Genomic DNA, 27,851 nt, shown 5'->3' with positions numbered 1-27,851 from the left:
GTTCTTACTTTATACTTGAGGTGAACCAGAGTCCACCGCAGATCTGCAGGTAAGAGAGCAGTTTCTGACTTTTACTCAAACCACTGAAGAATGAAAGCAATTATAAAAGCTAATCCTTTCCCTTTGTATTTTACAGAGTCATTTCTGTAAATCTTATGAAGTAGGTTGAGGAAATTCAAAAACACATGAGTGCAGTGACAACCTTAAAACTGTTCCTGACGGCTCTGATTTTGGGTCATAAAGACTTTGTCAATAAAAGATTCCTAATCCATCTAAGAATATTTAATTTCTATCAAATGCATTCTAAAAGGTTCTATTTAGTTTCCTATGCTGCAAAAATACTTTAACAGGCTTAAATCTTGCAGTTTTTTTTAGCTCCTTTTGCTTAGCTTTTTTGTTTTTCCTAAGAAAAGGCATGCCAAAATGTACCCAGATCCCTTTTATTTAAGTCTTTTTTGGTTGCCTATCTAGCATTATATGGTGCTACAGGTAGTTGCTGATATAACATAGAAAGGTTAGAGCAGATTAAGTGAGTGCAGCTTCTTAAAGGCCTTCTGTTTCTTCATCAAGATTGGCCAGAGTTTATTTTTAGAGTCTTGCTAGTGGAGGTTCTGGGGAAAAAAACAAACAAAAAAACACCTAGCTAAAGGTGTTTTTATGTTAGGTTGGGCAAAATTATTGCTTTTAGGCGTCAGGTACCATCTATGTCATGTTGCCCACAGTTCAGCTGAAGTTCAGAAACAGTTAGGCATGATTCATTTGCTTTTCATTAATTCAAGATATGGTTTGAAGGGAGTCAACTAAGCGCTTCAGCTGTAAACCACAGCATATTCGTGATTAATTCATCCACGTTTTATAGCGCCATCATATTTCAATGTATAACACTTTGCTCTTGGTCCTTACTCCTTTGCCTTTCCATCTAGATCTAAAAAAACAACAACTTTAATGGCAGTAAAATAGCTACATAGTGCTGTTGGTTTGATCAAAGTTGATATTTGTCTAAATGAATAGGAGGAAGCCTTAGTAAGCTTCAAATCTGACACTATAGCTTTGCAGTTGGGAAGATGTTACAAGTGTTAGATGCAAGCTAAATGGCGTGTATGACAAGGAACATCTGTATTTTAATGGCAAGCTGGAGCAAAATGTAAGCATGTGACAGAAGAGCGGTAGTGAGAGCTACAGAGATGACAGCGGAAAAGATCCGAGCATATGTTCAAGTGAACGCTCTGTGCAGCTGGAAGTATCGCCGAGGGAAAGATCCACTTCAAACCCCCAAAAACGGCTCTTCATTCCTCTTCTATCCATGCATCCCACCTTATAAATCACTCTGACATGGTCACATGTCTCGCTCTCTTATTAACTGGAAAATCTATTATATGTACTCAGTTCAAGCCCAAAACACATTCCAGCAAACACACACACATACATAAAATCGATAGCAGACATTTGGCCGTATTGACAATGCCAAGCCAGGTTAACTATATGGGCTTCCTGCAGGCGCCACCTATTAAGCTCTGGATAAGGTAAATGCCAAAGGCCGAACAGGTTAAAGAGTCCAGATTTGTTTTTAATACTATTTATTAATAGTATTAAAAACAAATCTGGACTCTTAACCTGTTCTTCTCTCTTTGTGGATCTCTTTTGCACATATAGAGTTTTTTTTTAATGGCTTTCCGTATCCGTCTTAGTAAGGTTAGGTTATTAAATCTGAGGTTTTGCTGGTTTGGTTCAGTTGAAATGACTAAATCATCCCTCTAGCAAAAGACATCTTTACTCCTATGAAATAAAAAAATAAAAGTCCAACCCTTCTACACAGTAAATAGGCTTGCATTTATTTATTTTTTCCTAGATTATATCTAATGTTTCCATTATGTGAAGCTAGTGAAGGAGAAGAAATGTCATACTGCTCACCTATCCAACAAGCTGGACCTAGAGTGATGTATGTTATATCATCCATCTAATTCAAAACGCAGCTAATGTTTGTTTCAGATTTTGCAGAATATTAATCTTGTATTAGCATTATTTTAGATCAGCCCTATGTCTTAATCTACAATTAATTGATTTGTCAAATTAAGACTGGATTCTCCTGTATAAGATATAGTTTAAATCTATGTTCATGTTTTATGAAATCTTTTTATAAACCGCCGTTTGTTCTGTTTTTAAAAGCATCTCCAATCAACAATTTTTTTATTTCCCTTTTCTAATTGATGTCAACTTTACCTTAAGAAACAATTTACCTTAAGAAACAATTTTCAATTAGATGATGTTAACATTGCTGTATTGACAGAGACCAAAGCAGAAAGCATCAGAAATGTTTAGCTTTGAGAGGCATGACAGATGTGTTTGGTGTGCAGAGGAGGGATAGTAGATGTATGGCACAGAGGATGGTGAATATGAACCTCCCAGGGAGGAGGTAAAGAGCCCACAGAGGGGGTCTGTGGAGGTACTGAACGAGGATATAGAGACAGCGCTAGGACATACTGAGATGGAAGCAGATGACTTGCTGAGGCAATGTGAAGAGGAAAGAAACCAGAAGAGTAAAGGGTTGTAAGCATTTTTCACATGATTAGAAATCAGGATTGGATGCAAGCTAAATATTTTTACTTTAAGACAACTAAAGAAAATGATGGAAAAAAGTTAACCTCTATCAAAAAGGAAAAGTTTTTCCTCCCCTCTAATTAAAGACATGTTGCATCATATATTCGTTTTGTTAAAAAAAAAAAAACGGCATCACCCAATGTGGTCGTCAGGGGATGTTTACCAACTTGAAAATATCAACCAGAGCCAGAAAGGGAGCCTAAGTACGGTAAGAGTGAACCTGCTGCGTGCTGGAGTGATTGTGCATGTGTTCCCACCTGATATGTGTCCCACAGTCTGATGGTGCACCGTAGAGGCAGCTCCCTCATCAGGAGGTTGTTCATCCAGCGGAAGGCGAACTGCAGGTACTCCACCTCGTACTGCTGCATGTGGCGGTGCACAGACTCTGGAAGAAATTACAACACAAACATGATCAAAATTTTATATAAAAGAAAAAAAAAAGTGATACACAAAGGATACAAATGGATTTTTAAGGGGGAAGAAACCTCAAAGTGACACTAGTGTAGATGGCCTTTCAGAGCCCCCTTCTCTATTACAAAACTGCTGTCATCAGAGTAACTGTTTCCTCATAATTGAAATGTAATTACAGAGCTATCCAAATTGTCTGGGAACGGCCTCATAGCAGAGCGGGATGAGAAATGGAAGTGGAATTGTATTGTTAACCAACACTCCAGAGAAATTGCATGTCGCTCCGATGGAGACTGAAGTGCATATAAATTAGGTCAATGGCATCCAGAGGTGAAGGCTGAATGACGGCTTACATGTAACGTATAGAGAGCATGTTAATTACTTCTTTGACATCGCCGCCCTCGGCAGAAGCTGATAAAAATTGTGTTGTGCCGACTTCTGACCCGTCATAGAGAGTCAAGAGTGTCGGAAACCAAAGATCAGGACCCCGTCAGTGAACAAAAAAAAAAAAAGGGAAAAACTCCCGAGTGAATATTTATGAGGCCTCCCACCTTTCTTACATTTAGCTCTCAGCTCTGTGTAACAATAGTGGCTGATTCTCCACAGCAATAGAATTCACTGAAAATAACTTTATTCCATTTTAATTTAAATGGAATGCAAAGGTATTTATACCTTGTGAATGTCCAAATAAAAGCCAAATCAGAGAGAACACAAACTGGTAAAAAAAAAAGAAAAAAGAAATGGATTGTTGATGATTAAAATCTAAAGTGGATTTCGTTCTGGATTTTGATTGGGCCGTTCTAAACTAGCGGCATGCATAACCCAATCGTCGAGGATTGGCTCTTAAATCCTGGATCTTTTGGTTTTCATAAACATTTACCAGTTTATTGACCTGTATTCACCTACAGTACATCCATTTTAACTCTGCTTCTGCTTCTCTTTCCCCAATCCCACAGGATGATGCTGCCACCATCAATTATGTCAGGAGGTTAGGAAGATTACTCCAACTTTCTAATTTTGGATTATATAAGTTTAAAGCAATGGTGTAACTTTTAGCCACTAGCAAGACGAGATCTGTAACTTCCATTTTTACACCAACTCAAATTAAACCCAGTGCAGCTGTGGTGCAGGCATACAAGGAACCTAAATCATTCAAATCAATGCTTACACTCACATATCCCACGGTGCAGTGTGGATTTTGTTATAGAGGGTATGCGGATCAACAATGTCTTTCCAAATATTGCAAAGTTTAAGCCTGTCGAGGTATTTTTGCATTATAGGAAGCTCAACAGAACCTTTCAGAATCATGTGCATTTGATAGAAATAAAATATTCTCAGACGGAATAGGAATTCTTAGGTGGATTCTAAATTTCACAAAAAAAAAAAAAAAACTTTGGACTTTGTTTTTCAAGTTAGAAAGCTGGCTACGCTGTTCTAAAAAAAACAAAAAAAAAAAAAACAGGTGCCAGACAAAAAAAATGTCCAGGTGAATTTGAAAATAAAATCAAATTAGGTTAAAGAGAAACAGAGGAAGTGTCAGACAATGAAAGGAATATTTACGGGCTCTGATAACGGGTTTTTCCCAGTAGCTTCTGGAAAAAGCCTGAACTATGACTTTTTTGCAGCACACTTGCTCTGCAACTGCAAAGCAGCTGCAGCATAATCCGAGTGTTGGCACCCCTGAAAGCAACTGATAAAAGCACTCTGTCACTACATTGGATAGTCCCCCTCTGTTTTTTGAAATTTGATGGCAGACCAGAAGATGATGAAGTCATGGAGTGACTTGTAAAGACAAGCCAGTATTCACCCCCTCAGAGAACCAGAAACATGTCTGATCAGTGTCAAATGTCGTTTGTTAGCCAAAAACAACATTCAGTTTAGTTAGCTCTTGTGTTTAAGGGAAGCTCAGATGGTGTAGAAATGAACTATGGGGCACATGAGTGATGGATTCAACACTCCTGAGCTTCATGGTGGAGTTTTTGAGTAGTGCAGCCCCCAAAAGTTTTGCAGCGTAGCTTTAAACTTTGGAAAACTGCTCAACGTAAACCTGCTTTAAACTTCAACTTAAAACCTGACCTGTGATACTCACAGAAGATTAGAGTTATGGCAAATAAAGTGGTGGGTCCTGGAGTCAAATATTAGCTTTAGGGTTATCAGATTTTAAAATAAAGGTGTTACAATAATCATTTTTCTTGAATCAACTAATTCTGAACCACTTTGTGTTAGTCCATTATGTAAAAACCCTGAAAAAATTGCATTGAAGTAATCGGCTAAGTTGTGTCAAAACCCTAAGGAGTGATAAAGGAAACACAAAACTTTAGTCATTCCAAACTAATGTTATTTAAATGGAGCTGAAACTACTAAAAAAATCTATAGAAGAGTTAGATCCAGTTATACACATCCTAATCCAAATTAAAATACAATTGATTGGTAGTTTGAATACATTCTGAATTTACTGGGATATTTAGAAAGAGAAAAATGTCTCTGTAAAGCCCAACTGAGATGCAAACATAAACCAATAAGCTGTAGATCTATACTTCATCTTTATCAAAAGTCCAGGAATGTATCTGCTCTGGAAGAATCCCTGCCACCAAAGGCAGGGAACACAGAAAAGACCACAAGTTGCATCACACAGCGTCAATATGACCTCGGTGAGGGGTTCAGACTTCAGTGTCGGTGTCACGGCGTGCTGGCAGAACACTGGCGGAGAAGAATGGATGAGAGGCAGATATGTCAGCCCGAAAGCCGCCTGTGTACGACGCCGAGAACGGCTGCCTTTGTTCCTTCCTCTGTTCTTGATAAATGTTTGTTTTAGGCGGCTTTACATAACAAAAGATTAAAAATACCACTCAGTATTCTCAACTCCTCATTTCATAGTCATCAAGCCCATGACACTCATTCTCCCTCACACACACGCGCACACACACAACTCATAATAGAGCTGTAATTATGGAGCTGTCAGGGAATCTATAAGAAAAGCCAGTTAGGGAGGAACTATCACATCCTCTTCTCTCACACTCGCTGCTCTTAATCAGAGCTGACTGACGACACACACACACACACACTTTAATAAAGCATTTATTGGTAAAACATTATGCAGATATTTCTAACCAGGGCCACATGCATTATTACCAGCAAACACACACCTGAACGGCACCTACCGGCTCTAGAGCTCAACACACACTCTCCGGCGCATTAGTGGGGCGCAGGGTAAACACAAAGCTATTATTTCACACTCCTCTCTGCAGTTTAATTATCACATGCTGCTGCAAAAGCATAAACAAGGAAAGCTCATTAACGGCGCATGCATCACGGTGACAGATCTGAGCTAGCTGCCAAGCAGAGGGGAAGGGAGCGGAACTACTTTAGACAATGTTAAATTACACTAATGAACTTGCTCTTCCTAATATTAGCGACTTCGGCAAACACAAAGGAGGAAGGGGTGTGATGGCGGTGGTGATGTAGCGGAGGGTTATTTGTTATATGGCAGAAAAGAGGGAGAAATATTGAACGTTATTAAATAAGGAGGAAAAGTTGAAGGGGAGAAGTTAGGAAGTTGAACCTTATTACTCATGGGCTGCTGTCGGGCCGGCACAGTGCTGAGCGTGCTGAGTGGGGTTGTTATCAGGGACTGGGGAAGTTTGAGGATGACAAGACTCATAGACACTGATTGACTGATGAGTCTTGTCCTCCAGCCTGGTGTTGGTTCAAGTTTTAAGAAGAGGCCATAGTGATGGCCCTGCTTCTCCTGTGGATGGTTGGACAGCAGGAGGTCAAAGATTATAGAGTGAGGCACTCTGGTTTCTGCTGATGAGGCCCATTCTGCCCAGCTGACACTCTTCTCTGTCGAACATGTAATTACAGGTAGATATTTTATTCCCCCCTTTCAAATTTCATCTTCCGTTCGTCATCCAGCCCTCGAGGTCTTTTGACATATTTCCTCCTTTATTCTCTTCCAAACCTTCAACTGTGGAACAATTTTTCAGCCTTATTGAAAAAATACAAAACAACTTTTCTCTGTGTTACGGTTTTTTAAATGTAATTCCTAACAGCTGGTAACCATATGAATCACCATTTCCACAAAACTTAAGTTTGCAAAGAAAAGAATCTCAATTGTAAAAAAAAATTACATAAAAACTCATAAATGTTTGGCAAAAAAATTATGAAAATGTTAACTGGTAAACTGTAATCCCTAACAAAACACTCATCTGATTAGGAAACAACTGTAGGGCTAACATGTAATCATTTTTCTTTTTTGTTTTATTGTCATTATACCGTTACTAGTACAGAGCCACAAAATTAGGTCTCTGCATTTAACCCATCCCCCTTGGGGAGTAGTGGGCTGCCATTGTGCAGCGGCCGGGGAGCAGTGTGGGGTTAAGGGTCTTGGTCAGGGACCCATAGTGGCAGTCTGTGGGAGTGGAACTCAGAACCTCTGGATTTCAAGTGCAACGCCTTAACCGCTAGGCTGCCACCCCCCAAAGCAGGTACTAGTGTAAAGGGTCTTGCTTAAAGACCCACACTAGCAGCTCATTCCCGCCAGCTGGGATACAAACCCAGGCCTCCTGTTTGAAGGATGGATGACTTACCACTTGGTTAGGGCATAGGGCTTGGAATCCTGAGGTTGTGAGTTCAAAACCCCCTCCCACAGACTGTCACTCTGGCTCTGAGTAACCATTAACCCTCAATTGCTCCCCGGGCGCTGCACAGTGGCAGCTCACTGCTCCCCAAAGAGGATGGGTTAAATGCAGAGAGTATCATCGGCAGCTAGCACATCTAATGATTAGACATTCATTGGTTTAAATAAATAAAAAAGTCCAAGCCTTGGCTATTAGTTTGTGTTTTCAGTTGACGCTTTTTTTTTTAAATAATCAGCATAAAAGCGTGCGATTAAACCAATGTGCTCACATATTATCGGTTCTGACTGGTATTCAGTTAGCAATGCATTTTTTTTCTCTATTCTTTAAAAGATCCATTATAGGAAATTAGTCAAACTAAAACAACTGTTTTTTTTTTCTTTAGACATCCTTCAAGTACTAATCTTTCCCAAATACATCCTAGGATATAGAAAAGCAGGGCTGCTGCAGCCCCCAGTCACTTTCTACATGTCAGTATTCCTACTGGTTTTGTTCCAGTATCGTCCCAGTGAGGCTGAATAGAAGGCAGCTGAAACACCAGTCATTCAATATTTAAGATATTAATGTTCCAGAAGCAGGAAATCAGCTTTTTTAAGTTTTCACATATTTTTACTGAATGAAACAGAGATGTATTAAATTTAAAATAAATTATATTAAAACTAGCATTAACAAGTTAGCATTAGCCCAGCAGTACAGCCAAACTGAACTTGAAAACATAAGTTAGCAATATCCTCAGAAACTTTATCCTCTGTTAAAACTGAATATTCATGGTTCTCTGCTAAAACTATGATAGAGACAAAATGTCTGTTGCTTTTAAGAAAAGTGAATGGTATAGTCTGCAGGATAGCATTAATAGAATAGCACTGTAAGCCGTGTGCTATTGTTAAGGTGTAGAGTATCGTGTTAAAGTTTTAGGCAGGTATAAAACGATGTCAGAAACTGAGAATGCTTTCAGCAACTGAAGTGCCAATAATATATTTTCATTAATTAAACAAAATGCAATAACAGAAAAAAAGAGAATCTAAATTCCATCAATATTTGTTGCGACTATCCCTCACATTTAAAGGAGCTTTAGCTCAGTTAGGTTCACATATTCATGTTATTCCACCAAAAAAAACAACAAAAGAACAGAGGTGTTAAGATCAGGGTTCTATAGGGGTGGTTCCTGTTTCTTTTTTTACTCTGACTTGCCGGTATTTTTGGGGCCAATCATACAGCTCTCTATTGGTTTTGCAGGGTGGATAACAATCTGCACATGCAGTGGGGAGAAAAAAGTCTTCTGTCAGCTAATGGTTGTGCAAGTTCTCCTACTTAGAAAGACAAGAGAGGCATCAGAGGTGCACTTCAGCTATGAGAGTGGCTAATTTCTTTCCACTTTTCTGAAACAGCATATCTGCTTTATGTCAGAGACCGATCTTCCTGCTGCATAAAACTACCTTTTATCGTGTTGTGTGGAGTCTTGCCATAGCATATGAGTTAACATGAAACAGACTTGACCACATTTAGTTCTTTCTTGATGGTATATATAAAAACAAGCTTAGAATTCGCCACCTTTCAGTATTTTTCTCCTAGATGTTCTCCCTATCTGGGTCTGATTAATTATAAAGCCTGACAGTTTATAATTAAAGCTTTTAGAGTGCAGAATAAAATAAACCTGCAACTTTCAGGCAAATATATGTATTTCAACTGTGGCAAAGATTTATTTGGAAGCATTTCACTGTGTTTTGGGTTTATAAAAAACAGTTATCTAAAAAAAAAATTATTGCTTTCAGGATGGATTCTAAAAAATGCTGACTTAGTAAAAGTTTGTTCTTTTTTTCAAACAAAACATGTGGCAGGACCGGTTAAAGAACCTGTCAAAATGCTTTACATAACAGACTGAAAAGGCTTTAGTTAAGACGTCTTCAGATCTGTTGAAATATATCAGAGAACTTGTACAACCTAGCGTGCTGAGCAGCGGATGATCCCTGAAGACAGAGGAGGACTGTGTGGGAAGCAAAGGAAAAATTGTGTAACTGACCTTGGGTCAGGTTGCGAGGCACTGAAGCGGACCTCAGCGTGGAGCTTTTAAAGCAAGGGCCTGGATTAAAAGAAAACCTTCTGCTCAAGCTACAAATAGATTTATACACATATTAAAAGTCAGGTACAAAACCTACGTGGTCAATACCACCATCTTCTAATGATACAGAAAGGTTAATTAACCTGATCAGATGCAGAAACATACAGAAAGCTTTCCTTTAATACAATGGTTGCAACCTAAACTTAGATCCCGGATCAGTGAGTGTGCAGCAGATGCACGCTTTCATTAGCATAGATAGCTTCACCTTGGGGCAATTTGCATGTAGATGAACTTGTACTTATGCACTAGCATGCAACAAACAGAGACGGAGATAAAAGAGAGATAAAGAGATCAGAGAGACGTTACATGCCGACAAAATAGTTGTTGTCTTTTGAGGCGGTGTGTTTCGCCGGCGTCAAGCAAGGCTAATGGGAGTTAGAGTTATTAGCAGAAGTAGATAATTACACAGAGGGGTAGTCTGACGGACGGGAACAGAGAAAAGAGAGAGATTATAAAGCAACCAAATGTAAGAATCCGAGGGAAGAGAAGAGAAAAGGCCTCGGTCAAAGGAATGCTGCAGCGTTTTTCTCAACAACAAAAAATGGATTAAAGAAAAATACGTTTTTCTAGTAAGAATCTGCCATTTTCAAGGATCCATGCAGGTTCTTTTTAACTATTTCAAAAACACTAATATTCATACTTCTTAACAAAACTTTGTAGAATATGTGAAAAGCCACAATAGCGCCCCCTTACCACAACCTTCACTGCACACTGCTTGCAGAGTCATTAAAAAGATTTTTAAAAAGGGTATACAATTTATAAAGAGGCATCCATTAATTTTGCCTGCTGTAAAGTTGATTGAAAACTATTAAAAAACATAAATGTTTGTTTCCTTTGAATAAGATCAAACAAATCTCGACTGAGAAATAAAAAATATATATCCCATACTTTGAAACCAAAATGTTAACTTTGATCGTTTGCATCATATTTGGGGAATTTCATACCAGCCCATACCTGGCAAGTTCAGCAGGTTTATTGACTTTCTTTGATGGTCTGTTCCACATACATAAGGGGTTTAGACAAAAAAAATCTGCTATTTTCTGCTATTTTTTCTGCAGGTATAATTTCCACAAAGAAATGTTGTCTATAGATTGGGCAGATATCAAAAGAGAACACCTTCATGTTCATAAAGCAGCAGCTGATGAAGTAGGGGGTGTGATAAGATCAAGAGTGCTCTTGTTTCATTTGAATAATATCCACTACCAATATTGCAATAAGGACCCAACTCGAGTTCTTCTCTCTGTGAAGTTCATCTCTTTAATTGACTTATACAGTCTCACAGTTTTATCTATCAAACAGTAGCAGCTACAGCTGGTTAGAAACTTGATCTCAAAGGTAAAATGAATCTGGGACTCAGAAATGAGAAAAAAAAAACATGAAAAATAAGAATTTCCTCATCAGAAGTGCAAAAAAAAAAAAAAAAAAAGATTAAATAGTAATAAAAAAATAAAGTTTAGTCTCTAATGTTGAGTTTTGGACTGACGGTAAACAATGGACGTTTCTCCAGCTGTGAGGAGATAGAGCCCCACCTTCTATTGAAAACCAACAACAGCGCGGATAACCCTGCATCTGATAAGTGCTGATAGGTAATTTTGGAGCAGATGAGAGGCTATTGTTCCCAGAACAGATGCTATGTCGACAGCGGGGCGAAAAACAATCCTGTAACACAAGATAAGAGGTATCTGTGATCTCATTAGAGCTGGTAATGTCAAGCTAGCAGGGTATGAAATGTCTCTGCACCAGCTATGATGACAGGGCACTTATTGAGGAGATGCAGGGAAACTGTTGTCATTTCTTATGAAGGATGACCATCCTCTAAATATTAACGCTGGTTTTGTATCAACACCATCTAAAATGCATTGGAGAAGTATTTAAACCAACTGCTTCTGTCTAGTTATTATTTTTTCATTTCCTCATGAAGGAAACGGCTTCAAATTAAAGTAAAATCACTGACTGAACTCTGGAGGTGATAACCTGCTCTCCGTGATTATACAGTCCACATGTCGGCTCAGGCTGATCTGGACATCCAGCTCCTACGGAGGATATCTGCAGAAAAATGTCCAAGGTTGCTTTTCGTGAAACCGCACTGACAGCCACTAACTTTTACAGGCATTCATACTCCTGCACATGCACGCACGCTTTCTCCTGCTTCCATTTAAATGCAGCGCTTGAGTCCTCCTCGCCCTCTGGCTGACAGAGCGGGTGACAGGAGAGCGGGACAGCATCGCACTCTGCAGAGAACATGACCACTCGACAGAAGCTTGCTGTAATAGGTCCATGTTTTGCACAATGCATCATGTACGGCTGCATATGTGCCTTGTGAGTGTGAGGTGACAAAGCTTTTTTTTTTATTTCTTCTGGGAATAAAAAAAAAAAAGAGAAAAAAGAGCAGCTTTGGTAATTAACACAGAATTTTAACCATGGGTGTGAAATGTCATTAAACTGTGGTTGAGTCCAGTTTGCATAAATTATCTTCTAAGCCCCAAGCCGGCCTCGTCTTTGCACTTTTATTCACAGGCATGCACTATTATCCACACAGCTGAGTGGAATGCAGATAAGCTGGATGCGATATTAGTCATGTCATTAAAACCAGCTTAAAGCCATCAAAGGTAGAAGCGTAACAAAGGGAGAAGGAAAAAAAATCACTGGTTTGAATGCACGAAACCGTTATTAAATTGCACTATTACTATAAATACAAAACTTTTAGGTGGTTCACTAAAATTGCATTTGAAAAAGAGAGCACTAATACTAGAAAATAGAATCTGAAACTGTTTTTCATTGAGGCCCAATTTAACTCTGATTTAAATTTCTGTCTGCTTGGCTTCACACTCAATTAAAGTAAACCTGATCAACCTGACAAAAACATCTTTTTATTATTTTTATACTGAACTGTTGATTTTTTTTTTTTTTTTCAAACCACAGGGAGAAGTTCAAAAGAATCAATAAGAAGAGGTTGCTAAAATCTATAAAAAGAAAAACTTATTTTGACCACAGAAACAACACTAAATACCCACAAAGTGGTAACACTGAAACATGGCTGTGGCAATGTCATGCTCCAGGGATTTCATTCAGACAGAAACTTTTTTCTTTTTGGTTGAGGTGGGTGAAATTATAAAAAAGGACATTTCAGTGATAAACAGAAAATAGGGGTTTCAACAGAGCCTAATCAAAGTCTTGTTGTTGCCAATAGAGGTTTAAAACACAAAAAAGAGAGAGCCTGAGTGCTGAAATGGTCTAAAATGCTGCTTAAACAAAGTATTTTCTTAAGGGTGTTCATACTTAAAAGAAATGCTTTTTATACTTTTTAGAAGATGTTTTTTTTTTCCTTTAGGATCAGAACTTTTTTTTCCCTACATCATAAAAAAATTTGAATTTATTGGGGTTTAGGCATTCAACCTATTTTAAATGAGAAAAGGAGTCATTAAAAGTGTCTTGTCATTTGTTTTTCAAATATAATGTGAAGTTTCTTCTTTATAGAAAATTATTGTATAAATTTAAGCAGCAAATTGCTGATTTGTGTGTTTGGAAAAATTTTTAAGATAATTTATTTGTATATCATGGGTATTTTTAATGTTAATTTTTTTCTTATTTTTAAGAGCTCAATATCAGTTAAAGGGTATTTATCACGAATAATCAAAACTTTTCTTTTTTTTTTGTTTTTAACTACATTATAAAGCTATTTCTTCATTATACAGGCAAAGTGAGTCTTGATTCCTGTATCTCTGATTAATTCTCATTAGTTCTGCTGTCCGGTCAGCAGCCCTACTTTGTCCCGTAAAATCCAGTGCTTGGAAGAAAATGTACGATTTTCCCCACAAGAAAGCACCTACTTTGACAGTGTTGCATCCACATGGTATAAAAAACAAAAAAAACACCCATTTTCACCCATCAGGAAGAGGGGATGCTAGGTAAAGCCTTCAGGATTCAGGCAATTTTGAGACAAAAATACCCTTTTAGCAGCTAATCTGCACAGAGGAGCAATCCTTTTTTAGCTAAGTCCTGAAAAACTTTTTTTTTGTTTTTGGCTGCGAGAAGTATCAGACTTTGTTCGGCTTTCAGAAGTACTGTGATACGACAACGTCTTGAAATGAACGTAACAGAGATGGGAAGAGGCAAGTGTTTTTCTTCAATGTTGGAAGAAAATAGGTATGTTTCATAACAAATTATTACCCAGTGGTGAAAAAGGTATTAAACTGTCCTATATTTGCCTGTAGGTGACTTTGAAACGTAAAAATACAAGAAATAATTGCAGATAAAAAAAGATTCATGTCCTGCTAATGTTTCGCCATGTGTTTTTGTGTCTTATCTGTATCAGAAACATGAAAACACAGGGAACAGGTGGATGATAAAGGATAACAGACAAAAAGCAACAAGAAAGCTATAAAACAGAAAGTTGAATTCAAGTCAAAATGGAAGCATTGTTAACAAAAAGACGTTTATAGTCGGGTGGGGGGATGGATGAAAGGAAGGCAGGCAGATGACTCACCATCAATCCTGCTGACCAGCTCCTCCAGGGCCTTGACTTTCCTCTGAATGCCTGGCTGAGCAAACGTATAGTTGTCCTGAAGAGAAGACAGAAATCAGACAGTCAATGCAAGCTTTTATCTAGAATAGTGGAATGTCTTCTTAGCGTTTTCTTTTATTCTTTGTGGTTATGCCTTCTATAACTTTTCTTGCTTTTCTCTAAAATGCATCCATTTTCAGTAACATCCCATATCAAGAACCAGGTGGGAAAAATTATCTTCCATATTGGGTCAAACAGATGAGGACAAAAACAAAATGAATGACACCATTTTTATTTTATTATGTCATCTTGCGTTTGGAATTTGTCCAACACGCTGTAAAACTGATGCTATTTGGTAGGAAGCTAACATCATCGTTTGAGAGTGATGTTCTGCAGCCACTTGGCCCCAGGGTCAGTGTTTTACAGCAAACACCAAAACAACCGAAGATTCGGTTTAACAATACATCCTCACAAGTTCAGAAGCTATTACAGATGTCAAACGTGTTTTAGGAGACAATTTCACATCTCACATAAAGTCAGAGGAATCTTCTGAGAGTGTAAATAAAAAAATAAATAAAATAAAAAAGAAAGCTCAATAAAAATGGCAAGGCAAAACAAACATAAATCTTTTGCAGAAAGCAAAAGGATGATTATGACTCTATGAGAAATTGCTATTTGTTTCAAATGGCGAGGATTCTCATTCCCAGTCCACTTAGATCCCATCCAGCAGCTCACCGTGAGGACCTACTTATGTCCAAGGAGAACTTGAACAATTGATGGCAGTGCTTTAAATTTTGCTGGTCCTCATCAAAAAAAAAAAAAAATGAGTCAAAACTCCATTTTGAGACTAACCTTTCCTTTAAAAAAAAAAAATATGAGTATAATAAGCCTGATCATAATCACAGCAGTCGGCAAAGTCAGACAGTTGAGCTTGCAGAATACAATCCGTGTGGGATCAGCACGTAGGCATTTAAGTGTGTGCAAGTGTGCTCGAAACACACCAACATGATGAGGATTACGTTTCCTTGAGGGGTCATTTTTCGGCGTGGCTGGAGAACAGCTGATGAGGCAAACGACCCCGCAGGTGGAGGAAAAGAGCGGAGAGATTGAGATTGAAGTTGAGGAGGAGAAGGCGAGTTGCAGCAGAAATCTTTTGCTAAAGGAGGGGAAAAGAAGGAAAGCAAACAGCAGCTCCAGCTGCTTTAAAGCCAACAAGATCCTAGAAGATAATGCAGCATGTCTTCCACATAAGGCCGGGGTTAAACCTACCTGCTGGTCAGAAGCGGGAAGAAATGTACCAAACCTTCCCTCATCCCTACAAGGAAGACAAATTCTACCTTCTGATTAACTTTTAAGAAGTACAATCTTGGAGGGTAATGGTGCTCTAACTAAAGAGAAATGACCCAACACTAAAAAAATGTAACCATCATCCTGCTATGTGGACCATATGTGCTACAGGAGCAGAGAACCAAGCTAATATCAGCCTATTAAACCTGTGCTCTTTATTAGCAGCAGAACTGAATGTAAATTTAGCATTAAATGTAGCATTACTAAACAGGATCCTTTCACACCATTTATTTCCTTTTGTCCTAACAAAAGATTGGATTGTCATCTCTAGCCTAACTAGACAACAGTGTAATAATAATTAAAAAAAATAATTTAAAGCAACAGAATACATTTTTTATTGAAGTTAAAGAATGTTTTTGTTTTTGGTTAATTTCACAAACTTCAGTATTTTTACTCAAAGTTCTACTGTAATACTGTTTATTTACTCTGAAGGTAAGTGAATGAAATTAAAACCTTCCTCTTCTGAACATCTCTGGTCACAACAAGTCTTCGTCTCTCATCTGCTATCCTCTTTCATTAGTAATATGGGTAGAAAGGATCCGTCACAAGTGCAGATTTTCATGTCTTCGAATGTATTCCAAAGCAGAGCTGATGTCTTGAACCCCAGGAATGCGAGTAGCTATGGCGACATGCAGCTTAAGCTCTCCCATTTTCAATACCATGACGGGTCATTTATCTTTCTCTTACAATTCTCACAAAACACTTGCCTCACTCAGCGTTTATCCATTAGCTTGATTTCTTGTTTGAGTTTCCCCCCATAATCCCATCCTCAAGTCATTAAGTTTCACAATTCCTCTCGTTCCTCTATCTAAAATACCTTTTAACTCCACTTTGTCTCTTGTTCATTTACATTTGTTCGCCACCTCCATATTCTGCCCCTGAGCCTCCTTGGCTTTCTCTTTTTCCTACCACTCCGCCGTAATGCAGTTAGGAGCTAAGCAAGTGAGAGGGCCAGTGCAAGTAATTACATTTGCATTATTGAAGCTGCTGCCTTTAATCAACTGTCTTTCTCTCCCTCTCAGTTCCTTCAGGCCTTTTCTCACATCGCCTCTTAAACTGCGATACGCCTCCTTGGAGCATCAATGTAAATCGGAAAAAGCACGGTGGCAGGACAGGAGGAGCTGGACGATGAGCCTTTTCTGATTGGATGAATACAGTAAAACAAGGGAACAGTGTCCATCACCTTCTACCACTCTGTTGCATTAGAACGGCCAGGGGCCAATTTGTGGCCCCTGTATCAATTCTGTGCAGCCTCTTAACAGCAATTTAAGAATGATTAGCTTCTCCAGTACAGGTTATTGATGCAAATGGAAGAGTTTTATTTTCCATCAGATCAGAAGTCTTTAACTTGACGCTTGCAGTCCTCTGGTGGGTCACAGAGGTACTGCAGGGGGTTAATAAAATTAACATTAGCTTTGATTTTTCACAAATAAATCAGGCATAGTAACTCTGCAATGCTTCTTAACCTCTTAACATCCACCTCATTTTGGGAAATTCTCGCCTATTTGCATACCCAAATGGAAAAGCAAATAATTAAGGAACTGTAAGCCCAAATTATATGTGTGATGCAATATTTGAAAGCTAACACCTTCTATTTTCTGAATATATACATGAAAATTGGGTGAGTAAAACACCCAAGCTGCATCAGTTCAAACATGACTCAAAGATGTTGTTTTTTTGTTCTCGAGAATAATAGGTCTTTTTTGAACAGCAATTATAAAGACATGCTTAGTTGTTGTGGCTGCTTGGTCATGGTACATTCTAACATGCTGCTATATCTCTGTTAATTGAGCTTTGGTGCTCGCCAAGTCCATAAAATGAACTAGGTGGTTAAATTGTGGAGAATCTAAGCTTTTCAACGATGTCTAACATGTCTATATTGGTAAACATTTTAACAGTGTAATTTTCATGCATTCTGAGTTATTGGTTGTAAATTATTTAAAATAGGTTGCTGGTAAGGTTTTAAGAGGTTAAACTACAGTTAAAGTGCTTTTATTATCATTAAACAGTTCCCAAACGTCTGAATTGATACCTGATACAGTCAATCTTGATATCATTTGTTGTATTTATTTACCAGGCGGAAATTAGCTCTAAAAGTTTCTCAGCTAAACATAATCGATCTTTTTCGCCAACATCTCAATGCTTTGACTAATGTCAATCCTTCTGGCGCTCTGCTATAATATACAGTTTTCTTACATAAATTGAATTGAAATTTTTGTCAAATTAATATGCTACATGTGTCATCTTTTGTGGGGCAAAAAAATGTATAAATACATTTTTAAAAAAATCACAATATTGTTTTTCCTTTGGAGAAGTACATGTTTTAGCTCTTGAGCTAGTTTTGACTTGACATTTTGCCCCATGTGACAAAACATTTTGACACCAGAAACAAAAAAAACTTTTGAAATGGTGCAAATGTATATTAAAAGGTTATACTACCGTTATAAGCGAGATGTCAAGAAGGTGGTAGTGAGAAGGATGACTAGTTAAGGCTTATTTTATTTTCACAACTCCAGTTAAAACCTTTAATATCACTGGGATACAACCAGTTACTCCATCAGCAGGTACCAAATATCAACAATTTCCCAAGAGACCAGCCTTAGGTTTGTTGCCTTTTCTCAACATCAACAACATGACATTGCTGCCCAAGGCCAGCAGCTGTATGAATCAGCCTTATCCTCTCATCTTCAATGTTGATCATGTTGCAATGCGGACAAGCAGAGGAATGAACAACCTTTAGTAACTGAGATTAAGACTAAATCCAAACGCTTAACTCAAATCTTGGTGGATTAAGCTCTTAGCGAAGGGTTAATCAGCCAGATGGATGAAGGCTGATTTGAGCAAAGTCATTCTGGGTTGTAACACGGATGTAAATGTTTATTAGTTGGAATATTTTTTACATAGGGGTTTTATTGATTTTGTTACTACCATTTGGACATTAATGCCTGAGTGTGAGATGTTGAGCAAAGAGCTAATTTATGGCATCATATAAGCAGAACTTTAGATTACATCAGACCTTCAGTGTTGTCCTATGAACAGATATGATCAAATCTCAGCTGACTTTAGTCCACTGATAGTTATTTGGTTCGATTTATTTTTTCCTGCTGTAGTGAGAATAAAACACAATTTTTCCCTGTCATATTTCTGCCATTTTCTGGTAATTTCTTTCTTCTCAGCTTCTTAGCCTCAAGAATTTTTGTCATACCGACCTACCGGTTACTTGTTTTCCCTTTGAGGCTTTTGTCATGTTTTCCAATTCCTTCCACTTTTACTCCCATTTTTCTTGTTCTCACTTCCTCTCCTTGTCAACTCTAACAAGTCCGATCTTTGATAAGCTGAGGCAACACAAGGAAATCGACACCAACTTGTTTATTATTCATACATTTTCCTCTTGTCCTGCGATCTGTCCCTCAATTCACACAAAAAAAAGAGCAAGTGAAACTGCTCTGTGGACACACACCACATAAACAGGAACGCCGGCGTCCCTCTTTCTGAACAAGGTGTCAACAGCCTCCCATTCTCTCCTCCTTTGTTTGTCCCCTTTTCTCCTCCTCTCTTCTCTCCCAGTCAGCTGAATCAATAGCCGCTCTTCACCTCCAAGTCCATTCTATTAGGGACAACAATGGCTCCATGTTGGTCTGAGATTGCCTCCTTTTGTGACGCCGGATGTCTATCAGCAAGTTGGACAGAACCAACACAACAGAGCCGGTGCAGGAAAGTATATGTGATCGAGAAAGGGAAAAAATGGGAGAATTCAAAGGAAGAAGGTAAAAGAAAGAGATGACAGGTCAAGATAAAGACGAGACAATAATGGACTCAACGGACTGAAGGACAGGGCAATCATCCGTCATTCACGACTACTGTAGGTGTAGGAGAAATAGACAAGAAAGCAGCCAGCGATAACATGACTGTAGAAACAAAGATTTAGTTAATTACACCTACAGAAAATCTGATTAATATTAAAGAAATGCGTTTTCACCAAATAATCCTTCACTCATAAAGTGATCAGATAGTTCACAGGGTTTGCAATGAACCAAGACTTCCTCTCTCCTCTAAAGTATTATTACAAAATGACAGATATTCTTCAGTTTAACATTAAAGGAGAAAGTGATTTCAAGTAAAGCAGATAGTGCTTGGTAAATAAAACAAATAGTTACTTCCAAACTAGCCAATATCTGGGGAAAAGGGCAAATGTTTAAAAACTACCCAAATATCTCAGGTAGGTAAGGTAATGTTGATTTTATTCTGCATTAGAACATTTCTAGTTAAGGTTTATATAACCAAAACTGCAGTCAGTTGAGTGAAAAACCAAGAAGCAATATAACATCTCTTAAATGCCATTTAGACTACAAGTAAATTGGATCATGAAGTTAGAAACACTCTCAGGGTAAAATATTGACTGATTAGTGTGAATACTAATGTGCATCTTCTGTCATCTGGATTCTATGTAGTTCAATTACCCTAAGGTAGCTGATTTGAGAGAATCGGAGGCAGCCTAATGCAACACCTAAAGAATATGGATGTCCAAGCAGATTTTCTCAGGCTGCAGGATAAACTAGGAGTCTCTAATTATGCAAACCTTGCTTCTCATATGTTGAACATTTAAGAAATAAGATCCTTTCCGAAAGTAGACAGTTAGTTGGTAGCTTTAGCTGAATCTAAATGCATGACCTGTCGTCTACATCCGTTCTCATTATTAAAACGGCGAGAAGCAGAGTGAGACATTTTAAACATAAGAGGGAATCTAAGACATTTTTTGGCCCCACTTTATTCTCATCGCATCCTTCAAGCAGCTGTTGCCACTTCCATCTCCAACGACCTCTAGTTTAGCCGGATAAGCAAACATGCTGCAGGTTAGGGAAGATGAAAGGGGACAAGAAGGTAAAACTGTGAGCTAAATTTGTAGTAGAGGGAAGTCTAAGGGGCTTAATTAAATATTTGTTCTTAATCCAACCTACAAAAATGGATAACGCAAGAATATAAAACAGTATGAGACAAACACAAACAACAGATGGTAGATCAGGTGGTTTGTCTGTGTAGGTTAGTGTTTGGGAGGGGTGGATGAGTGACAGGCCACGGTGATGCTGGGAGACCCCTGGGAAAACAAGAACAGGACATGGCGTCTGGTTTGGTCTGGATACCGTCTGCTAGATGTTGTCCACCGGACCCCTGTCCACACTCAAGGGAAACCCCATCTCTAACCGCCACCCTAGGAACAGATGGTTGCCTTGACGATGAGTGTGCACATCCCAGAGGCTCCAGCTCCAAAAAGAGGATTTCTTTTTTTACACAAAGCAGAGAGATATAAGGTTTTTTACCCCCATCATTTATTTGGTACTTTTTAAATGCATGGGCTTTGACAACAGACAGACAGTCGAACAAATTCAATGTGAACATAAAGGATATGGTGGGTCTAGTCCTCTCAAATTTTGGAAAGGAAATGAAAGTGTGCACATTGATCTGTTTTTCAGATTTTTCACACATTCCTACAAATAAAATAAATACAAAAAAATAAAATTTTTATTATGCAGTTAAGATGTTTAATCTGGAGAGAAGAGATTGACCATGGAAGAAAAGTGTCTGATGTATTTTTCATTTCAGCTTTATGGCAAATACAGAAGAGATCTAAATTGTGTTTGTTTTATCTGGATGAGATTGCTATGGCAATATCCATCTTCATATATAGGAGCTAAAAGCAATTAGAAAGTCTTTGGATTACATATGAATATATGAAACAAACTTGTTTGCATCTTAGGTTTCCATGGTTACTAACTAAATTAGATTCCATAGGAATGGGGTACTTCAGACACCCTCAAATTATCCTGCAGCAGCAACACCCTGACTGGCAAATCATCCGACCGGCCTGCCCAGTTAATACTGGATCAAGTCTGCAGTTGATACGGTCCATAACAGCGTTGATAAATTGTTTTATTAGACCTAACCTTCCCTGGCACCTGTATGCAACACAACTCTCTATAATGTATACTAATGCTTTGATCAATTAAGGGTTAACTTTACATCACTAAGCATGTTGTGAGATTAAGGTACCTCCCTAACCGTAGATTATACAAACAACTGCTTCATATCTACCATTTGTTTTTAATTTTCCTATCAAAAATTATAACAATTTTCTATCTCAAAATGAGGGGGAAAATATCTTATGAGCCCCTTTGTAAAAACATGGTGGAAGACTACCATTTCATATCAAATGTATCTCTAAAGCACAATATTAAATAGTAGTGGCAACATTATACTGTGGGTCAATAAAAAAATAAATAATTTTATTTCATAATAAATGTAAAAGAAAAAGAGTAATTTGCTTCTTGTTATCTTTGTGTCTCCGTCTCTTTCTACTCAGGTGTACTTTCTACTCAGGTTTATAGTTTAGTTAGCCAATAAAGTGTAGCATGATTGAAGGGTAGGAAGTCAGAGAAATCTTAGAAAAGATTTTAAAAAAAAAAGAAAAAGATGTGTCGCTAGTTTTAAAGCCAAATGCAGCAGCAGGGCCAGAGAAGCTGTAAGAGCTGATATAGTTACAGATGAAGAGGTACTATTGTTGCTGTGAAGCCATTCTCAATATTAGATAAAAATAAACCACGTAAAACATTAATTATTCCCTTTTAAACATGTTTAATCTATAATAAGAAATCTATTTATAGGTTATTTCACTTTATAAAAAAGATAGGAAACATATATTCGACACAATTTCCAAATTACTCCCTGATAAAAGTGACTTCTTGTACCTTCTGAGGTTTAGCATCATGCTAAAATAGAAGAACTCCGAATCACTGGGGGTTTGAGAAGAAAGGGTGGGAGAAACTTTTATGTTCCATTCCCATTTGTCAGGATTACTGCTGAAATAGGATAACTTTAGATCCCAAAGCGAGATTACATTTCTCTGAGTTGGGGTCCAGGACTGCAAAGAAATGCATTTAAGAGCCCCTGTTGTAAAGGGCATTTCTGCAGAATTAGCATAAGAGACAGGTTTTCATCTGTTGGCTTTATAAAAAGGAGACCCCTTGGGATTGAACAAGGAGAGTAAAGGACTTTTTAAAAGTTTTTGATTTCAGCTTCTAGTTCAGACAAAATTTCATTAGCCATGTATGAAAAGAACATTAAATGCATCAAAATAAAAATGTAATGTAGACTAAACTCATAAGCTGAGAAATATATTAAAAAAAATGTGTCTGGCTGGCAGACATGTTTTAATCAACAACCCACACTCACATCAGCCTCATTAAAATTTAACTAAACAATTAATGTGAATCCGCTTTGACAAGTTAAACAAGTTAGCCAGAGGCACAGCCCAGAGTGCTACCCTAATTGGCTGCCGGAGAGACTGGGCCAACATTAGGGTCAACTTCACCACGATGAGTCTCAAACAGGCAAACGCATCCATCAAAGAAAACCCAATTTACATCTTTTTGTTTTTTACTGCAGCAGTTGAAGGTGGTTTTATGACGGCTCTTGTCTTGCTTAAAAGCACTTTTATGGGTCACATGACTGGATGAACAATGCTCCATTTAAACATGACTAATGTGAACAGCTCCAGTCTGCAAAGCAATGCTTACATCTTTTACTCTAATATTAGTCTGCTTGATGTGCAAATGGTCTCTGCACCATTATGGTCCCAAAAGAGTCCCGCCATGTAAGAGAGAGACGTCCATCTTTAGCCACTTACCCTTCAAACCCTCTACTGTCCACCAGGCAGTGTGTGCATGCCGAAATAGAGAAAACCACTCATCAATAAGAAGACACTGAGAAATATTTAGCATCTCAATGAATGCCAGCATGTTTATCCTTTTATTAAGCCCTCCAGTTAGTCTGATTTGTCAATGTGGAAAACAGAACTGCTTGGATCTTTCATTCTAACGTGCTCTTTAGAGGAAGGAGGGTTTTTCACTGCTGCCAATTAAAGAAGCAGCTCATTAAAGGGGCTGTTTAAGCGAATTGACAGTCAAAATGCTCCCTTTTAGGTAAAAGAGAGGCTTAGCAAGCGAGGCACTAAAGCCTGCGCTAATGGATAATTTACTGTAATGAAGAAAGAAGAAAAAGTAAAGGCTACCAAGTCGAGCCACTCAGAGACTGTGGCTGGGGTTGAGATATTTTAACCAGCTTTGTTCTGCACTATTATGTGAGTAAATTCCTTGCAACAATAATATGATGCAAACACATCCGCACAGCATAATGGCACCACTCAGACTCAATGGACATATAAGGAGCTTGAAGAACAGCAAAGACAGTTAAAGGACCTTGAAAATGATACATTTTGCTTTTTCATGTTTTTGTTACTAGGCAACCACTATAAATAATGTTCTTTAATGGGATTTTATGTGACAACGTTGGAAAATCTGTAAAATGGAAGAAATGAAGGTTTTTTTAAATGTTTAGAAAATATCTAAAAAAAAAAAAAATTGCCCATGCCCCAACTAAGGCAAAGCATTCCCACAGCATGATTCTGCTAACACTATGTTCTCCCAGAGAGGTGAAGTTTTCCTCCCCCCAAAGGGTTCTGGACGCAGGACTGGCAGTTCAGTTACCCTCTTTTTTGTAGAGTTAAAACAGGATTTCTTCTTTCTTTTAATCATCCACAAACAAAAACAGAGAGAGTGTAGCATAACTGCCTATCAGTGTGCATTGTTTGTTTATCTTAATGCTTTTTTTAAATTCATAAAATCATTTTAGTGGCCACATAGTCTCCTTTCTGCATTTAAGTTTTTGGTTTAATGTGAAAAGGGCAGTTGGTAGGTGCTTCAACTGGTCAGAATCTGCTTTCCATCAAGGTACCGACCCAACTCCCCCTTTAGTTTACTGTAATAGTGTATAGCGGATGTGAGAGGGGTTTCAGAAGAGGTCGTAGGGGGGATCGCCAACTAATTACAGCGCTCAGGCACCAACCGTCGGTCAGATTGTTTAGAGAGCATTAGGGGGGAAACATGGGGCTCCCTGGTGCATTGCACATAATTAGTCCAGAGCCAAGGTCACAAACAGACACAAGCGCGGGGACGTGCAGCCGCCACACGCATACAAAAAGCCCACACTGTATTCTTCATGTCTCTTAGTTCCACTGCAACCCAGCACTCCTTGCACCGTGTCTTGCTCTCTCAGGGGGCAACAAGGCACAGCGTCTATTAATTTCCTGAATGAATAGCCTACCAACTGGTTAACGGTTATTTAAGGATGCTCGCATTTTATGCAGAACACATGCTCTGCACTATTAATTACCTTTAGTGCAAGGCTAGGCAAGTTTTTATTGCATAAATATAATGCATCCGTTAGGGCATCAAGAAATCTTACTACTGTTTTTAAACCTCTCATTTTTATTCAATAAAATGACTAACGGCTTTTCAATAATTCCCGCTGAAGGACCTGTTTTAGACGTCATGTTAGGTGAAAAATTTTGGAGCTAATAGAGGGTGTGACCAAGTTACAGGAGCTTGGCTACATTTTCACGATAAACAAATATGAAAGATCTGAAATGATATGTTGGAGATGAAGTCAGAAGAAGATCAGAAATAAAGCTGGAAGGGTGCTGAGTAACAGTGGTGCAGCTGACTCCACCATCAGCTCAGCCGGGCCTGTTTGGAATTGACAGATGGCTCGACCGTGACCGCTGAGAGTCTGGTCGATTGAGGGAGCTGGTGGCCAAAAGGCTTCAGGATGAAAACAGGGGAGGGGGGGGATTTCTGTTTGGTGCCACAGTCTGTATGCAAGCAAATGGTTTCTACACACTGCGGCCCTCTTTCGGTGCGTCCAGGCCAATCATATTTCTGAATCAAGTGCAAAGTATGCTCTAGCATGTGTAATGTGAGCACAAAAGGTCCATCTGGGTTTCCACCCGTCTAGCACCATGTTAACAAGGTGCTGCATACAAATGACACAAAACAACAAACTGAAGACAAACTTGTTGGATATAGGAAATAAGCAAACTTCAAACCTGTTTCAAATTAAAACCAACATCAGAGAAACAACTTTTTTTATGCATTTAATAAAATTATATGAAAAAAATGGACATCAACCAAATCAATTGCCTTTTAAACTTTTTTTAGGCTCTATTTTTCCACTCCTGTAAAGAATATTTTAGGGCAGCTTAGAAAGTTTTGCTGACTCATATCATTTATCAATAGAGAATTCAGCAGCAAGAGTTAATAAATAATTAGCCTTACAAATATTGGGTCTCTTAAAATGCATATATGAAAAACAGTATTATTATATAACAGTATAATAACAGTATTATTGAATGTAATGTAACTACAAGGATGTATAAATAATTAACTATGAGAATCTTTTGGAGCACTGACTGCAATAAATTAGGTCTCCTTGAGCTCTTTTGTATTGTTTTTTGTATTAGTATATATAATTTGTATAATCTAAAAAAAAACAAAGAATCTAAAAGGGGTCAAAATATTTTTTAAGTTTCCTTTTTCTCTTCAAAGTCACAAAATATAGGAAAAGTGTCCATTCAAATTAATCTTCGTATATATACAGCTGCTCTGCTAAGTTCTCAGCATCATGAAAATCAAGGTTCACTGCAGACAAGTTAGGAATAAAATGAAGTAGGGTTAGGTTAGAAATCAATATCCAGGGCTTTGAAGATCTCAAGGTGCACTGCTCAATTCATCATTAATCCAAAAAGATGGAGGAAATGAAAACTTCCAAAATAAGAAAAGAATTGATCAGAGAGAAGCAGCCAAAAATATTGAGACCTTGAAGGGGTTGAAGAGACCCATAAGGGAAGTCATAGGAGATGATAACAGGACAACTATAAGCACTTCCATAGATCTGGTGTAATGGCAAGGAGAAAAACTTTATAGGCGAAGAAAGCCTGCATGAAAATGGAGAAAAGACAAAGTGCTTGGTAATTTGGGACTGATAAGCACGGTGGTGGCAGCATTAAGCTGTGGGAATGTTTGGCTTTGGCAGAGACTGGAAAACTGGTAAGAAAGCCTGGAGGCTTCAAAAGATTTTAGACTCACATGCAGGTTAAAAGACCACATTGTACCTCTTCTCAAAGACAAACTCTGATCTGAACCTAACATAAAATCTATGTGCTGACACCAGGCCAATTAAGGTTCACTTAAGTCTGCCCCCATATTATCTACGCCGTGCAGAGGATCAACCAACGAGTGCATAAAAAATGTACAACTTTTTTTCATTGGTCTATTGAAATCTACATGTCTGAGACACAAATTCTGGGTTTCTTTACCTGTAAGCTATAATAATCATTAAAACAAATATGTGAGACTGTGGGATGAATGTAAAAATAACCAACTTCATTTCGGAAATAGCTTTTTGAAATATACTATTTCTTTTGATGGATGTGTATACCTCAAGTTTGTAAAGTTGAAACTAATAAAGCAAAAGGACTTTCATCGCACAAACACACACATCCACATGCTTACCTGGATGCCGTCCAGCAGTTTGCTCATGCACCAGAAGCTGTCAGCCTCGATGTTCCTCAGAGCTTCTTCCTGGAGACTGGACACGTCAAAGTTTTCCACTTCCTCCTCTGGAGAAGAGAAAATGAGAGCAGAAACAGAAGGTAAGGAACCAGCTTTGCAAGGAGCAACAGACAGGCACTAAAAGAGCCAGAGAGAGACTGGAGAAGGGAAAAAAGATGAGAAAGTAAATCCAAGCACAGAGAAGAGTTGCTCTGTCATGAAACTACTGTTCAGAAAAAAGATGAAGCAAGAAGTAGCTTTTAAAAGCAAAAGTTCAGAGAATATTAAGACTTTTCAAGTCGGTTAATGTGTTACAGATTTTACAGGGGAGACAAAAAAGTGTCCCAGCTTTTGGCATTAACATCCTACTGTTGTTTCATTTAATTTGAACTTCCAGGTCAAACCGGGTGAGCTGGAATACAGACCGGCTGCACATTACCAGAGCAAAGCCGGGTTCAAACGCATCTAGAAACGCAACGCCGACGGAACAAAAGAAACTCTTTGAAAGCGGGGAGCAAGCCGAGTACCCAGTCATCTCCGGCGGGTGACTTCAACGACGGGTGTCATCACATGTCATTAACTGCAGCGGCGTGTGACGGACTGCAGGGGCTCTGACGGGCCTCTGACGGGCCTCTGACAAGCCACTGACAGCCAGTGGAGAGAAGATGGGACGAGACTGATTAACAGTGATCCACAGAAAGGAAGGGAGGCGGCCAGGCACAGGAGACAAAAAGAGCAAAGAGCCGACATGTTATTTTTCACTGTGTGGTTACGGTACAGGCCAAAAAAATGAGGTG

At 38.4% G+C, this 27,851-nt stretch overlaps 1 protein-coding gene across 1 annotated transcript in view; it reads right to left on the bottom strand.

Annotated features, from left to right (window-relative positions):
- LOC107095224 (TBC1 domain family member 22B-like) overlaps positions 1 to 27,589 on the bottom strand; it is a 68,112-nt gene extending 40,523 nt beyond the window's left edge. Inside the window, exons 1-4 of the mRNA XM_015391226.1 lie at positions 27,494 to 27,589; positions 27,016 to 27,192; positions 14,249 to 14,324; positions 2,856 to 2,983 (exon numbers count right to left, since the gene is read on the bottom strand). Of these exons, the coding sequence (XP_015246712.1) occupies positions 2,856 to 2,983; positions 14,249 to 14,324; positions 27,016 to 27,192; positions 27,494 to 27,589 (477 nt within the window). The remainder of the gene's footprint in view (positions 1 to 2,855; positions 2,984 to 14,248; positions 14,325 to 27,015; positions 27,193 to 27,493) is intronic.
- Between the last annotated feature and the right edge of the window lie 262 nt (positions 27,590 to 27,851).

Source organism: Cyprinodon variegatus, unplaced genomic scaffold, assembly GCF_000732505.1.
Source record: "Cyprinodon variegatus isolate N-32 unplaced genomic scaffold, C_variegatus-1.0 Scaffold530, whole genome shotgun sequence".
In the NCBI taxonomy this organism is placed as follows: domain Eukaryota; kingdom Metazoa; phylum Chordata; class Actinopteri; order Cyprinodontiformes; family Cyprinodontidae; genus Cyprinodon; species Cyprinodon variegatus.
Note: the sequence above shows the minus strand (reverse complement) of the source record. Positions and strands in the feature narration are given on the sequence as shown.